Source organism: Desmodus rotundus, chromosome 3 (genome assembly GCF_022682495.2).
Source record: "Desmodus rotundus isolate HL8 chromosome 3, HLdesRot8A.1, whole genome shotgun sequence".
NCBI classification, from domain to species: domain Eukaryota; kingdom Metazoa; phylum Chordata; class Mammalia; order Chiroptera; family Phyllostomidae; genus Desmodus; species Desmodus rotundus.
In genome coordinates this window covers 198087118-198100463 of record NC_071389.1, presented here as the reverse complement: position 1 = coordinate 198100463, position 13346 = coordinate 198087118, and the positions used below count along the sequence as shown (strand labels likewise).

General features: G+C 56.8%; 1 protein-coding gene across 2 annotated transcripts; it reads left to right on the top strand.

The window, feature by feature from the left end:
• The first annotated feature begins 3568 nt into the window (after positions 1-3568).
• MCAT (malonyl-CoA-acyl carrier protein transacylase) lies at positions 3569-12556 on the top strand. 2 transcript variants are annotated; one of them, XM_024579638.3, is made up of 4 exons: positions 3593-4071; positions 4818-4905; positions 7713-7930; positions 10799-12556. In XM_024579638.3, exons 1-4 carry the CDS (start codon positions 3652-3654, stop codon positions 11225-11227), a joined length of 1155 nt encoding a protein of 384 aa, XP_024435406.2. In that variant the 5' UTR covers positions 3593-3651; the 3' UTR covers positions 11228-12556. The 2 variants fall into 2 exon arrangements, with proteins under 2 accessions (XP_053775632.1, XP_024435406.2); XM_053919657.2 differs by lacking the exons at positions 7713-7930; positions 10799-12556 and adding an exon at positions 5401-7606 and having other exon boundaries at positions 3569-4071.
• Positions 12557-13346: the final 790 nt, after the last annotated feature.

Here is a 13346-nt window from a genome sequence, read left to right as displayed (position 1 = left end):
TGACTGCCCCTCCTCTGGGCGACAGCCCGCGCCCCTAGCTGGTCCCTAGTTCCCTTCCAGGCCCTTCCTCTACTCAGAGCCCTCCAAGCCTTGTCCCTGGCTCTCAAGGCCCTGCCAAGCTGGGGTCCAGCTGACTACCCCCGCCCCCACCTCTGTGCCTTCGCACGTGCTGTTCCCCCACTTAGAGCTCCATTCCTCCACCCTGGGCATCATCACATGTCTAAGTCGGGCCTCTCCCCAGTGTCACCCCGGGAAGCTCTTCCAGAACCCCAACTCTGTGCAGCCTCCACTCTAGTGGGCTGTAACTGCTGAACTCCACAGCGCTGAGCATGGAAGCCTCTCTAGGACATCTGTCATGGGCCAGCCTCAAGGGACATACACGATATTGAGCACCTGGGGGGCCCGGCTCTGGGGTGAGCCCGGGAGGACACAACACAAGCAAGCCCCCAACTTCAGTCTGTCCGGGGAGGGGGAAGGGCAGACACCTTCCCTGTCCCCATGGAGCGGGCCCTGCCTCACATGCTCAGAGAGGCGAAGGGGCAGCCCATACCTGGCTGGAGACAGTGGGCCTGAGGCCGGACCAGAGGAAAACTGGGAGGAAGGTCACCCTAGTCTGGCTCAGCCTCCCCGCACGCTGGCGGTCGTGGGCAAGGTTGGGGGTAAGGCGGGGCTGCAGCAGGGCACTCAGCAAGAAACGGTCGGAAATGTGGGTTGTTCTGTCTTCTTGCTTCTGGGCTCACTGCACCTGTGTTCAGAACTCAGGCGTCTGGGCGGTCACTTCTGTGAGATGGAACAAGTGTCTTCAGCTGAGCCAGGCGGCAGGCAGGGCGTGGGAGGGAACAGGACCTCATCAGCCTGTCGCCGAGACCAGCCAAGCATGGACACGACTCCAGGCCGAGCTGCCCAGGGATTCTGTCCTTAAACAGGCACCTCTGTGGCAGCTGGCATCTTGGCGACAGCAGCCCTGGGTACGTCCCTGGAGTCTCACTGTTCCAGGTGGGACAGCTTGCACGCTGTTCACACGGCATCCTGGGTCCCTGTTCACCACCACCTACCTGAGCAATGCCCTCCACCCCTCTGCTGGCTGGCTTCTCATTTCCTGGATGGTACCTCTATGCCTTTCTGGGTCCCCGTGTTTGCGACAAGCCCGTCCTCCAGGAGTTCTGGGGACTGCATAGGAGGTATCGTTTCGAAGTCTTGTGTTCTCTGCCATGGCTGATGGATGCTGGGCTGAGTGAGGACTCAAAGCTGGAGTCATTTGTCCCTTGGCACCCTGAAGACATGACCTTCCTGCTGCCTCAGTGCTGGGGGCGGGCGGGCTGAAGCTCCTCTGTGTTTTAAATCTCTGTGTGTGAACTATTGTGTTCTTCCTGGAAGATTTTAAGGTTTTTTTTCCAGAGTCCTGAAATTTCACACTGATACTCCTCAGCGTGGGTCTAATCCCATTCATCACGCCAGCATTCAATGGCCCTTTCATACAGGAAATTCATATTCTTTATTTTCCAAAAATAAAAAATAAATAAAAAGTTTGCTGATTTCCTTCCCTCCATCTTCTCACTTCTCTTTCTGGAACCGCCGTGACTCAACACCCTGCGCCCCTGGGCTGGCCTCTAACTTCCTTGTCTCTCCTCCTCCTCCTCCTCCTCCTCCTCCTGTTTGCCTTTTTTGCTTTATCTTCTGTGAGGATCCCTCAACTTTCTCTTCCCGGCCTTTGCTTGAGTTTTTCAATTCTTCTATTTTTCATTTCCAGGGATTACTTTTTGTCTTCTGACTGTTCTTCTTTTTTTTTTTTTTTTAACATAATTTCCTGTTCTTCTTTCATGGATTCAGTGTCTTCTCAGTGACAGTTTTCTTTAGTCTCCGAATCCTTTGTGGTTTGGTTTTCTGCTTGTAAGAGGATTTCCTTGGATGGCTGCTCATGGTTAGAAAAAAAAGGAAGAAAATGAGTCTGTGGCTGGTATTTGTTGGTTTAGCTTCACTGTAAGTTGAACTTGGTGGGCCATCTGTCTGGGCACTCCCTGGGCTGCTGATACCTTTAGGGTTTTCTTCTCTGACTGGTCAGATCCCCCAAGGTCCTCCAGTCCCTTGCCTGGAGGATAGGTTTCTGGGGGCTCAGTGGGGGTAACACTGGAGGATGTCTCTGCATTCAGCACCCAGTACCCACCTGTTGCAACTGAGCTGTCCCTGGCATGCCCAGCCCTTCCCAGAGCTAGCCCCAATGTTTGCCAGAGTGGAGGAGGGGCATCACCCAGTGGCTAGAAAGAGGGAGGGGATTCAAAGATCTAACTGTTCCTCAGAGACACCTTCAAATAGTTAGTTCTCTGTGCTGTCACCTTCTTTCACCCTTAGACCTAGAAGCAGCTAGTGCTACCTAAACTTTTCAGGATCCTGTTCTAAGAACAAGGGTTGGTTCTCAACTCCACCACTGGGAGGGATGTGGCTGTCTAGGGTCCACTAGGTCGAGAAATACCGGTCAGTCTACCTGCTTTCCAGCTTCCAGAGATTCTGTTGCTGAGGCCCCCTTTCCTGTTCTCCCTGTCCTGGAGGATTTATGTCTTTCAAAGGTCACTCCACTGCGGGTTTATGGGCTTCTGGAGGCAGGGTGTGCTCTGTTCATCTCTCAACTGGAAACTCTCCCCATATTTTGTATGACCAGACCATTGTGTAGATTTGCCATAATTCATTGAAGTAATCTTTAGTCGGGCGTGCAGCTTGTTCCCACTGTTTCCCTGTCAAAAGCAAGGCTGCTGTGATGTCCCGAGAGTTAGATCTCTGCCCATTTAATTCATTTCTTAGGACAAACTCGCTGAGGATTTGCTGATGCCATTCTACCTTGATCTTTCTCATTATGAAGTGTGCAGTGTGTGTGTGTGTGTGTGTGTGTGTGTGTGTGTCTCCTGGGCTCCTCTGAAGCGGCAGACAGGAAATGAGAGAGAAGCAGAGGGGGGTGTGGTTAGGGGGTGAGGTCAAGAGTTAGACTCTCCCTGACCCAGCCTGGCACCACTGCTCAGAAGTCAGATAACCCCAATTTCCACTCCCTTCTGTCACTAACCACCTGCCACTCAATCTTAGAGGCTTTGTCAACTCACCCATAAATTGAGGATAATAATAGTATCAATTCATCATAGTGTTGCTGTGAGAAATTCCATTACCTAATATCAGAAAAATATCCAGAGCCTTGTTCAACGGGAACAATATTTATTGGGTGTTTATTATGTGCTGTGCACCGTGCCTGATTTGCAGAAAACATTATAAAAGAGAGCTGTTATCTTGCTTACAGCCCAGCACTGCTGGGAGATGAAATGAGTATTGAGTCAAAGAACGTGGAAGCGTTTCCAGCACTCTTCACGTGCTAGGTAGGAAGAGTGAATGCTGCGTTGCGTTGTCTAATCAGGAAATATTTTTGAGGGCTTATTGTGGTGCAATGTCGAGTTTTCGTCTTCCCCGTCAAGTAAGCGCAGGGGTCCCTCTGGACACGCTGCACGCAGCACTAGAGTCTCGGAGCTGGGACGGAACCAGTCACCGCGGAACCTTTCTCCTCTCCTCGGGTGCCCCGGCTGGCCCGGAAGGAAATGCGTAAGGGACCGCGCCGCGCCGCCGCAGTCGGATCTCGGTCGCCCCGGTAACGCGCGTGGGGGCCGGTTCCACAGCATGAGTGTCCGGGTCGCGCGGGCTCTGAGGGCCTGGGGCTGGGGCGCCGGCGGCCGCCGCGGCGCCGCGAACTTCCAGCTGCCTCCGCCGGGCGCCGTGGACGTGGCGGAGCTGCTGCGAGATGCGACAGCAGCGGAGGAGGGGCCCCGGGAGGCGGCGGCGCGGCGGCCGCCCGGCCAGTGTTCGGTGCTGCTCTTCCCGGGCCAGGGCAGCCAGGTGGTGGGCATGGGCCGAGGTCTCCTCCGCTACCCGCGCGTCCGCGAGCTCTACGCCGCCGCCAGCCGCGTGCTGGGCTACGACCTGCTGGAGCTGAGCCTGCACGGGCCGCAGGAGGCCCTGGACCGCACCGCGCACTGCCAGCCCGCTGTCTTCGTGGCCTCGCTGGCCGCCGTGGAGAAACTGCATCACCTGCAGCCCGCGGTGAGGCCCGAGCGCCCCCACTAGGGACACACTGGGCTGATTCGGAGTTCCCACTCGTGCGAGACGCTGTTCCAGGCCCTGGAAATACAGCCGTAAACAAACAAAAACAAGGATCCCTGCCCTCAGAGGGCTTGCGTGTGCGGGGAGGGAGACAGACAGAGGAGACCAGGTGCACTACGTAAACTGCATATATGTTGAAAATGATAAGTGTTGTATTGTAGAAAGGAAAATAGAGCAAGGGCTAAGTGCTTGAAAGACGTTATCTTCATGTAATTCTCTCAGGGGTCCTGTGACAGCGGCCCTGCTCCTTCCTCATTTCACAGATGAGATGACAGGCTCGGAGAGGTCAGGGAGAAATCCCAAGCTAAGAATCAAATCCAACTCTCTGAGACTCTGAAATTCATGCAGTACTGTTGAATTTCTATGCCTAGAGTGCTCCCGCTCTCTCTGGCTCCCGCTGGCCGCCTGGGAGGCAGTTCCAGGGTAGAGGCAGGGGACCCAGGGCCCTGGGCTGGAGTCATAGCTGTTCCTCGGAGGAAGCCAGCAGGCTTTCGCTTGCCAGGAAAGGTCCTCTTTGGGAAAGGGGCTGCAACAGTGACTGTAAAGGCCACTCATGCGTATCTGTCTTCTAGCTCGAGCACCAGGCCAGCTGACCGTGGCTCACTGGGCCACTGCTGGCTCTCAAGTGCGGAGCCTGGACTGAGCTTCAGAGAGCAGGGCCTCACGTTCTGCGTCTGTCGTCACAGGTCATTGAGAACTGTGTTGCTGCCGCTGGGTTCAGTGTGGGAGAATTCTCAGCCCTGGTGTTTGCCGGAGCCATGGAGTTTTGTGAAGGTACATGGAAGGGTTTGGTTGTGCTCAGGGGTGTCGTCTTGCTGGGCTCACTAGGCATAAGGAACACCGCCAAAAATAGTTCTGGCCTCACGTGGGTGACAGAGGAGCACATGGACGGGGTGACACAGGAGCCTGGGGGCTGGGCTTCACCTCAAGTCTCTTTTAGGCCCGAAGTGTTTGTCAGGGATGTCCTTTCTTCTTGTAATCTCATGAAATCTGCTTGCTTGGCTGTCTTTCCCACTGTCCTGCGCATTCTTGTCCGCCCACGCACCTTCAGTGCCTGTCACGTGGTGGAAGCTCCATAGATATTCATTGAACGAAAAAAGAGAAAATGAGTGACCCCGATATACATCAGTTTCACTTAAGACTTCTGCATATAGTGAAACATTTTTGCTTATAGTCCGGCCTGGGGGCCTCGCTCGGAGCACGCTGAGTGCAGGCAGGACCCGGAGCGGGGCGCTGTGGCAAAGGACTTGAATAGACATTTCTCTAAAGATGATACACAGATGGCCACTAAGCACGTGCAAAGATGTGCAACGTCACCCACCACGAGGGAAATTCGAACCAAAACCACAGTGAGACACCGCCGCACACCCAGTTGGATAGCTTTAATTTAGAACAACAACAACAACAAGGAAAATGGTAAGTGTTGACAAGGATGTAGAAAAATAGGAACATTACTGGAAGAATGTGAAATGGTGCAGCAACTGTGGGAAAGTGTGCTGGGTCCTCAAAAAGCCAAACGTAGAATTCCATATGAGCCAGTGGCTGTACTCAGCGGTTATACTTGAAAACGTGTGTTCACACGGAACGACTTGCACGCGAATGTTCGTAACAGCCAGAAGGTGGAAACGGTGCCCGAGTCCCTCTCCAGAGGAGCGGATAAGCTGACTGTGCATCTGTACGGTGGCATATTGTCCAGGAATGAAGCGCTGGCACGTGCTACACCAGGGATGAGCCTCAGAAAGACGCTCACCGTGGCGCCAGGCACAAATGCCACATACTGTGTGCTCCCCTTTATATGACACATCCGGGACGCGCAAATCCATAGAGACACAGATGATTGGTTACTGGGGGAGGGGAGGAGGGACGGGGAGTGGTTCCACTTGGCGGGTGGGCGGTGTTTTATGGAATGCTGGAAAGTTCTGAAATTAGAGCTGGTGACTACACAACACTGTGAACACAAGTGCCACTGTATTATACACCTGAAACTGGTTATACATATCTATTTATATCTGCTTTAAAGATCTTTATTTATTTCTAGAGAGAGGGGAAGGGAGGGAGAGAGACGTCGATCGATCGGTCACCTCTCCCACGTGCCCTGACCAGGACTGAACCTGCAACCCAGGCACGTGCCCTGACCCGGAATAGAGCCGGCGACCTGTCCCTTTGCAGAAGGACGCCCCACCCACTGAGCTGCACCAGTCAAGGCAGACACGGAATTTCAGCTCCGTGTTTTTTTAATATAGCACTATTACGGAAATGAAAAAAGCTTCGTATTTCCGCACGCTCGTAGAACTTTCATGCGCAGGTTTACGTGTGGGTCGCAGACATGTGGCACATGCGCTCTCCAAGTCTAGCATTTCCAGTGGACATTGTGCATAGTTGCTTCCCGAACGCCTGCATGGAAGAGTGTCCCCGAGCTCTCTCCACGTGCCTGTGCGGTCTCTCCTGCTTCCCGCCACAGGCTCTTACGCGTGTGCCGCACAATAAGGGGGCCGAGACTTCGGCACAAGTGTGGAGCACAAGTGTGTACCAGTACGGAGTGAACGAGGGCGCGTTAGACAGGTGCAGGATTTGCCCCTCGGATCTCTGTTGTCCCCTCAAACCCAGGACTGGTCCCCTGCCTCCCCACCCCCGGTCTGGTCATCTCCCTCCAGCCAGGGAGCAGACCCAGGACTGGAGGGTGGACGTCCAATAGTTCCAGGCCGCTCGTACGTCTTGATCCTGTTAGCCGCCGGCCTGGCTCCGGCCCTGTGCTCTCACCTTGCACTTGAGCCACACTGACCCAGGAGCCCTGTGTTTCAGGAGTCCTGTGTTTCCTTCGTCGGCCCAGGGAGCGCAGGGTCCCGGCGCTGAGTGAGGGCAGTGCGGCTCAGTTTGTCACGGCGGTGTAACCAAAATTTGTGGGATTGTACATCGTTCCAAATACCTGATGGCTCCTTTCTCCCTTCAACGTGATTTCTCTTAAATGTAAACTAATTAATGATACTTCCCACTTGTCACGACTGTCCAGGCAGATTATTTACAATTATTCTATTTTACGAACTAAAAATTTGACCTGGAAGGAGATCATGACTTGCCCAAAGCACTAGAGTTGAAAAGTCTGTTCCTTGCACCCTACACCAGGGTTTCTCAACAGCGGCACTGCTGACATTTTGGACCAGATAATTCTTTGGGGGTTACCGTGCACGTTGAGTGGCATCCCTGGCCTGTACCCACTAGCTGCTGGTAGCAACCCCCTCCCCCTCCAGTTGTCAGGATCAAAAATGTCTCCAGACACTGCCCTGGGGACAGAAGCACCTACACCTGGTCAGCATCACCTGGTCACATCCTACACCAAGCCAGCTTTGAGGTGGGAGCCTGGGGTTAATGTGTGCAGTGCGTGGACAGCAGCCTGCCCTGATCACACAGTATGTCGCCATGTGACGGATGCAGACACACGGAACATGGCTGTGCGGCCTGGCAGTCGTGCCGGTATCGGGGTCTCAGCTCGCAGCATGGGCCCTGCATTTTGTCCTGCAGGCTTGGGCTTCCCCGCTTCGTCACGTGCCCTGATTTTTCCAAACGCACTTCTCTCCGGACAGGTTTGTACGCGGTGAAAATCCGGGCCGAGGCCATGCAGGAAGCCTCTGAAGCTGTCCCCAGCGGGATGCTGTCCATCCTCGGCCGGCCGCAGTCCAAGTTCAGCTTTGCCTGTTTGGAAGCCCGGGAGCACTGCAAGACTCTGGGGATAGAGAACCCCGTTTGCGAGGTGGCCAACTACCTTTTCCCGGACTGCAGGGTGGTCTCCGGACACCTGGAGGTTGGTGTTGGTGGAAACAGCCCTCATAGACTCTTGTCCCGCGCAGCCGGCTGGAACCCTCCACACCTGGGGGCCCACCGCAGCGTGCTGGGCGCTCCACCCAGCCATGCCTTTGGGAAGCACGCGGGGGCCCGGGAGTGCGGTGCAGTGGGCACCACCGAGGGAGGCCCGAGGCTGGGACCCCGTCCCCACTTTACCACTCACGGACAGGGACCACCCCAGGCAAATCGCCCAGCCCACCTGAAGGGTAAAACCTGGGCCAGGAGGTCTCTTGTCGCCTTCCTGCAGAACATTCTGGGCTCTCACAGGCTCTGACACGGTTGCTGCGTTAGAGAGCCATTTCCTTCAGGGCTACTCCGCCCTGCCCTGACTGTGCTGAGATGACTGTTTCTGCCCCGCCTTCACTTCCTTTCCTTCTGGTCTTCCCTCCACCCACTGTGCCCACAGACAGCACTTCTTGAGCAGCTCCCGTTAACAGGCGCTGGGGCACGCATGACTGATCAGACAGTGCTCCTGCGGTCCAAGGCAGGCGGCTGCCAACCAGGGAGCCCGGGTTTCAGGGGACAGTAAGTGTGGAGCCGTCTGCCAGTGGACCTGCGGAGGTGGCACCAAAAGGCGGTGGGCCGAGATGGAGGCTAGGGGGTGGGGCCGACGAGGACAGGGCTGTTCTGGGTGCCTGGTTCCGTCAGGCTGAGTGTGGACAGGAGCCTGAGCAGGGGCTGCAGGCATGGGGTGAGTGCTCACCTGCCTTACCTGGACCTCTCAGCCAATCCTGAGCTCTGCGGAAGGGAGTCTGCATCCCACTTTACACGTGCAGAAGCTGGGGCCGGGGAGGGGTAGGTGCTGGGAGGTAGAGCTGGAACTGAAGGTGGTCTCATTCTGGAATCTGCCGCCTCCAGTCGACGATGCTCAGTTCACCTTCCTCTTTAAGGCCTTGCCAGCATGCCAGGTGTCCTTGTGCATCCCCCCTGAATCAGTGGGAGCTAGCAGGTCCCTCTTGTGAGTGTTCCGAGATGACAAGGTCAGATACAGTGGCCCCAAGTAATCACGAAGCTGGCTGATCATTCCCATTAACAGCCTTGCAGTGAAGCCCGGAAGTTGGCTAGGAGGGCCCAGCCAGGGCTCTCCCCTGCTGGCTCCCGGGCAGGTGGGCATCAGTCCCATGATGCCTCCCAGAGTCCCAGGCGTGGCCTTTTGGTGCTGTTGGAAGTGCCACAGCAAAGAGCTCAGGGGGGCGCTGGGCTCCTCAACATTGAGAAGACTCCGCAGCCTCTGCTAGACCAGGGCCCGAGCTGAGGGCCACCACAGAGGGGCCTGCCGGTGCCTGAGGCAGTGACTGTAACAGGGCCTGAGGTGGATGGGTCCAGGGCCACCTGGAAAGCACGTGGAGAGCCTCGGAAATGCTACAGGGAGTGCACGGAGGGAGGAGCCGTCTGCACAGGTGCTGGGGGTGACTGGACAGTCCCGCGCAGTGGGGGCTTGGCTTGGAGCCCAAGAGGCCACTGTTCACAGGCCCCTGGGGTGTGCCCCTCAGCGGGGTGGGGGTGGATGGAGGGTGGTCGTGGGCGTGGAGCACCAGGTCATTCCAGGTGGGCTAGGTTCTGCCTCAGTGACAGGGCCTAGACCCCTCGGTGGTCGCACAGGTGTGCTTCCCACAAGCAAGAGCCCGTTGCCAGTGAGGTTTGCGGTGCTGGGCGCTGCTCTGCTCTGCTGTTGCCCCAGGGCTGGTGTGGCTGGGGCAGCGTCTGTGTGGGACAAACTCACAGCATAGGAGAGTGGGGAGGGGCCGAGGGTGGCTGGCTATGCCTGGCGGGCAGGTGCGCCCCTGAGGAGAGGGCCCAGGGGTGCTGCGCCCCCCAAAAGGGTAACCCTTCTTACCCTGAGGGGGCACAAATTAGTGACCCTGTGACAGCTTTTTCCAGGGGACATGGGTGGGCTTGGTACTCGGCCTAACACCCGCCAGCCCTTACACAGTGTTCGTGCGCCCGGTATAGCTCTCCTTGCACGGCCCGCAGTGGTCGCTGTTGTCCTGTCTTCCAGAGGGGGGCTGAGGCATGGGGGGTGAAGACTGCCCGAGGCCACGTGGCTTCTGGGGCCTCGGTAAGGCTTACAGCAGTCTCCGGGGGGAGCGAGCAGCCCTGGCCTGCCCCGAGGGCAGAGGGTCCCATGGGTATCTACTCTTCTGAAGGTATTTGCAAATGATGTTGTGTGCGAACAGTTCCTGGTGTGGGCCTGGTAGCCCCAGAGGTCAGGGGAGGCTGGGCTTCAGGAGGAGAAAGCGCATTTCTTCCCTAGGAAACCCCAGATGAGGGGTTCTGGTGGGAAGGAGTTCGGAGTTCCCTGCACTTTTATGTTGAAAGTTACATAGTCACATGGAAACAGGTGTGTTAAGGATCGTGAGGGGGAGCCGTCACCATGGAAAACGGGCACTTACGCGGTGGTGCTTTTTGTTTACTGGACGCCCGTCACAAACCTACCTGATCACTTCCCAGCAGCCTTGGGAGTAGCTGGATTTTATGGGTGGGGAAAAAAAGTTCAGAGGTTGACTGTTTGCCTGGGGCCACTGAGCTAGTGAGTGACAGTGTAGGGATGGGACCCAGGTCCCACGTCTCCAGCCTCAGGTCTCTTCCAGCCACCCTGTGGTCACCTGCCTGGAGGATCACGTGAATGGTCAGGTTCCTGGGACACTGATGACAGCAGTGACTTTAACTGGGATGAAGAGGAAAGCCAAGCCTGCCCCTGGTGCTTTGCAGGATGACAGGTGTGGGAGGAGGGTCTGCATGCTGGACCTGGCTGGTTCCTGCGGGACCGCCTCTCCGCTTCTTCCCCTGAGATTTGCCCAGCTTACCCCGCCTCTCCTTCTTCTAGGCTCTGCAGTTCCTCCAGCAGAATTCCTCCAAGTATCACTTCAGACGCACCAAGATGCTGCCGGTCAGCGGCGCGTTCCACACCCGCCTCATGGAGCCGGCCCTGGAGCCGCTGGCGCAGGTGTTGAAGGCCGTGGAGGTCAGGAAGCCTCTGGTGTCCGTGCACTCCAATGTCGACGGGAATAGGTACATGCACCCGGGGCACATCCAGAAGCTGCTGGTCCAGCAGGTGGTCTCGCCGGTGAAGTGGGAGCAGACGATGCACGCCCTGTACGAGAGGAAAAAGGGCACGGAGTTCCCCAAAACTTTTGAGGTGGGGCCTGGGAAGCAGCTGGGAGCCATCCTGAAGAGCTGTAACCTGCAGGCCTGGAAGTCCTACAGCAACGTGGAGGTGCTGGAGGCGGACGAGGCCCCCGACCAGGTCTCGTAGGGTCTCACCGATGGGCAGGGGCTGAGCCTGGGCCGTCCTGCCCACGGGAGGCTGTTCCTGCCCTTCCTTCCGTCCAGCCTCCTGCTCTGCGTGACTGGGAGGGGCTGTTGGCAAAGAGCTTTAAATGCCGCATAAAGCACTAGAAGTATTTTTTATATAAGACAGTCCATTTCTCTCTCTCGTTTTCTTAAAGATTTTATTTAGAGAGTGGGGAAGGGAGAAAAACATCCATCCGTTGCCTCTGGTTGCCTCTCGTACATCCCGACTGGGGACTGAAACTCATCAAACCGGCGACCTTTCCCTTTGGGGGAAGATGCCCAACCAGCAGAGCCGCACGGGTCATGGCACTGTCACGGCACTGTCACCCCTCCTTGGAGCATGGTTCAACGCTGAGGAAGGAAGCAGCAGTGCCCGGTACGTGAAGAAACCGCTGAGTCGGCGCGCTGCCTCCCCAGCTGGCCACCGGGGCGGGCCATCACCTCAGCTCGGGCGGCGGCTCTGATATGGGCCGAGCCAACCTGGCTGGCAGGAGCATCCTAAGGATGGGAAAGGCCGGGCCTGTTGCCTTGTCACACCCCGTGTGGCAGATGCTGTGGGCACCCTGGCTTGGCTACCAAATAGGACAGTGACATGGGGCAGGGGCGGTGCTCCACCGTCCCTGTAACCACCCACAACCAGAATTTTCGCTCCTTTTTCACCAAATTGAAAGGGCTTGAGACCCATCTGGCCTCAGCAGCCTTTCCACCCAGGCCCAAGGGGTAGTGTTAGGGGCCTGCTGTGTGCCAGGGAGTGGGCAGCCTCTGCCCTGCTGGGAAGAGGGGCCTTTAGCAAAGCAGAGGGGTGCAGGGAGGGCCTTGGAGGGCCCACTTCCTCGCCCCTCCCAGGTCACCCCTGCAGCAGATACTGAGTGCCTACCGGGTGTCCATGACCTAGCCTGGCACAGGGCTCGCCCTCTGTCCGGTCCGCGCAGGGAGCGGAGCACAGGCGCCCTGCTGATGCAGCTCCTTGCGTTGGTGTCAAAGATGAGTGATCCCGTGCTTCTTGGTGGTCCTTTCATTACTCAGCGCCAGTGGGCACACTTCACTGGGAACTAAACCTCTGCGTTTGTTTTTAAATGTATTGTCATGCCCTGGCTGGTGTGGCTCAGTGGATTGAGTGCCAGCCTGTGAGCCAGTTCAATTCCCAGTCGGGGAACATGCCTGGGTTGTGGGCCAGGTCCCTGGTTGGGAGCACACAAGGCAACCAATCAATGTATCTCTCATGCATTTGTGTTTCTCTCCCTCTCTTCCTCCCTCCCTTTCTCTGAAAATAAAATGTTGGAAAAAAATATATATGTATATGTATAAAATATAGTCAATGTGCAGACTCGCATGTAACTGTACAGGGCTTCTCAGCAGGGGCCCCATCGGCCTTCCCTGTGGGGGTCCCTGCCAACGTGCACCAGAAAGTAGCACTGAAAACTTTGTCGTAGAACTTCTCAAACGTTCAAAAAGAACTTTGTTGTTACTTTAAAGTAACGGCCAGTTCTGTGCGAATCCCCTCTGCCTTGTTCAAAAGCTGCTGAAACGGAAAAAGATGGTGGGGCTCCCACTGCCCCACAGCCCTGTCACCTGCTCTGGGAAGGCACTTCGATGCCCCCAGCAGCCCCCGCCTCAGGCCCCCAGGGGACGGGCCCTGGCACCCCTGCCGCAGTGCCCTGAGGCCTGTGCAGAGCTCTGCGAGAGGGGAGGGGGAGCACTGCGTGGTGATTCTTCAGGAATGGGAGGCCCAGCAGGGTGACCCCCGTCACCCCTGCCACCTTCCTGGGAGGGACAGGCCTCTGGTCCTTCCTTTTGGGGGTTGAAGAGTGATTTCTCCGTATCACTGTGGACTTGGATTGAAGCTACTTTTAACCCCTAAGAGCAGAGCACCTTTCTGCAACATGTGGAACTCCCGCCCCACGCCTGGGCACAACCCCACAGGGAGCACGCCCAAAGGACATATCCCTGACGGTAGGTGTCAGGGCACCAGGGCATGAAGGGCGGGAGCAGACCCATTCCATGGGGCTCAGTCGGGGCCTGCAGCGGCAGGGATGACCCCGGAGCTGTGGCCCCCAAGGAGGCTAGGAGTAGGCCCACCC

Excerpts from the sequence above, each read along its gene's own strand:
- MCAT (XM_024579638.3), top strand. The coding sequence starts at position 3,652 with ATGAGTGTCCGGGTCGCGCGGGCTCTGAGGGCCTGGGGCTGGGGCGCC. Across the intron at positions 4,072-4,817 it reads TGCATCACCTGCAGCCCGCG|GTCATTGAGAACTGTGTTGC; the intron begins GTGAGGCCCGAG and ends CTGTCGTCACAG. Across the intron at positions 4,906-7,712 it reads AGCCATGGAGTTTTGTGAAG|GTTTGTACGCGGTGAAAATC; the intron begins GTACATGGAAGG and ends CTCTCCGGACAG.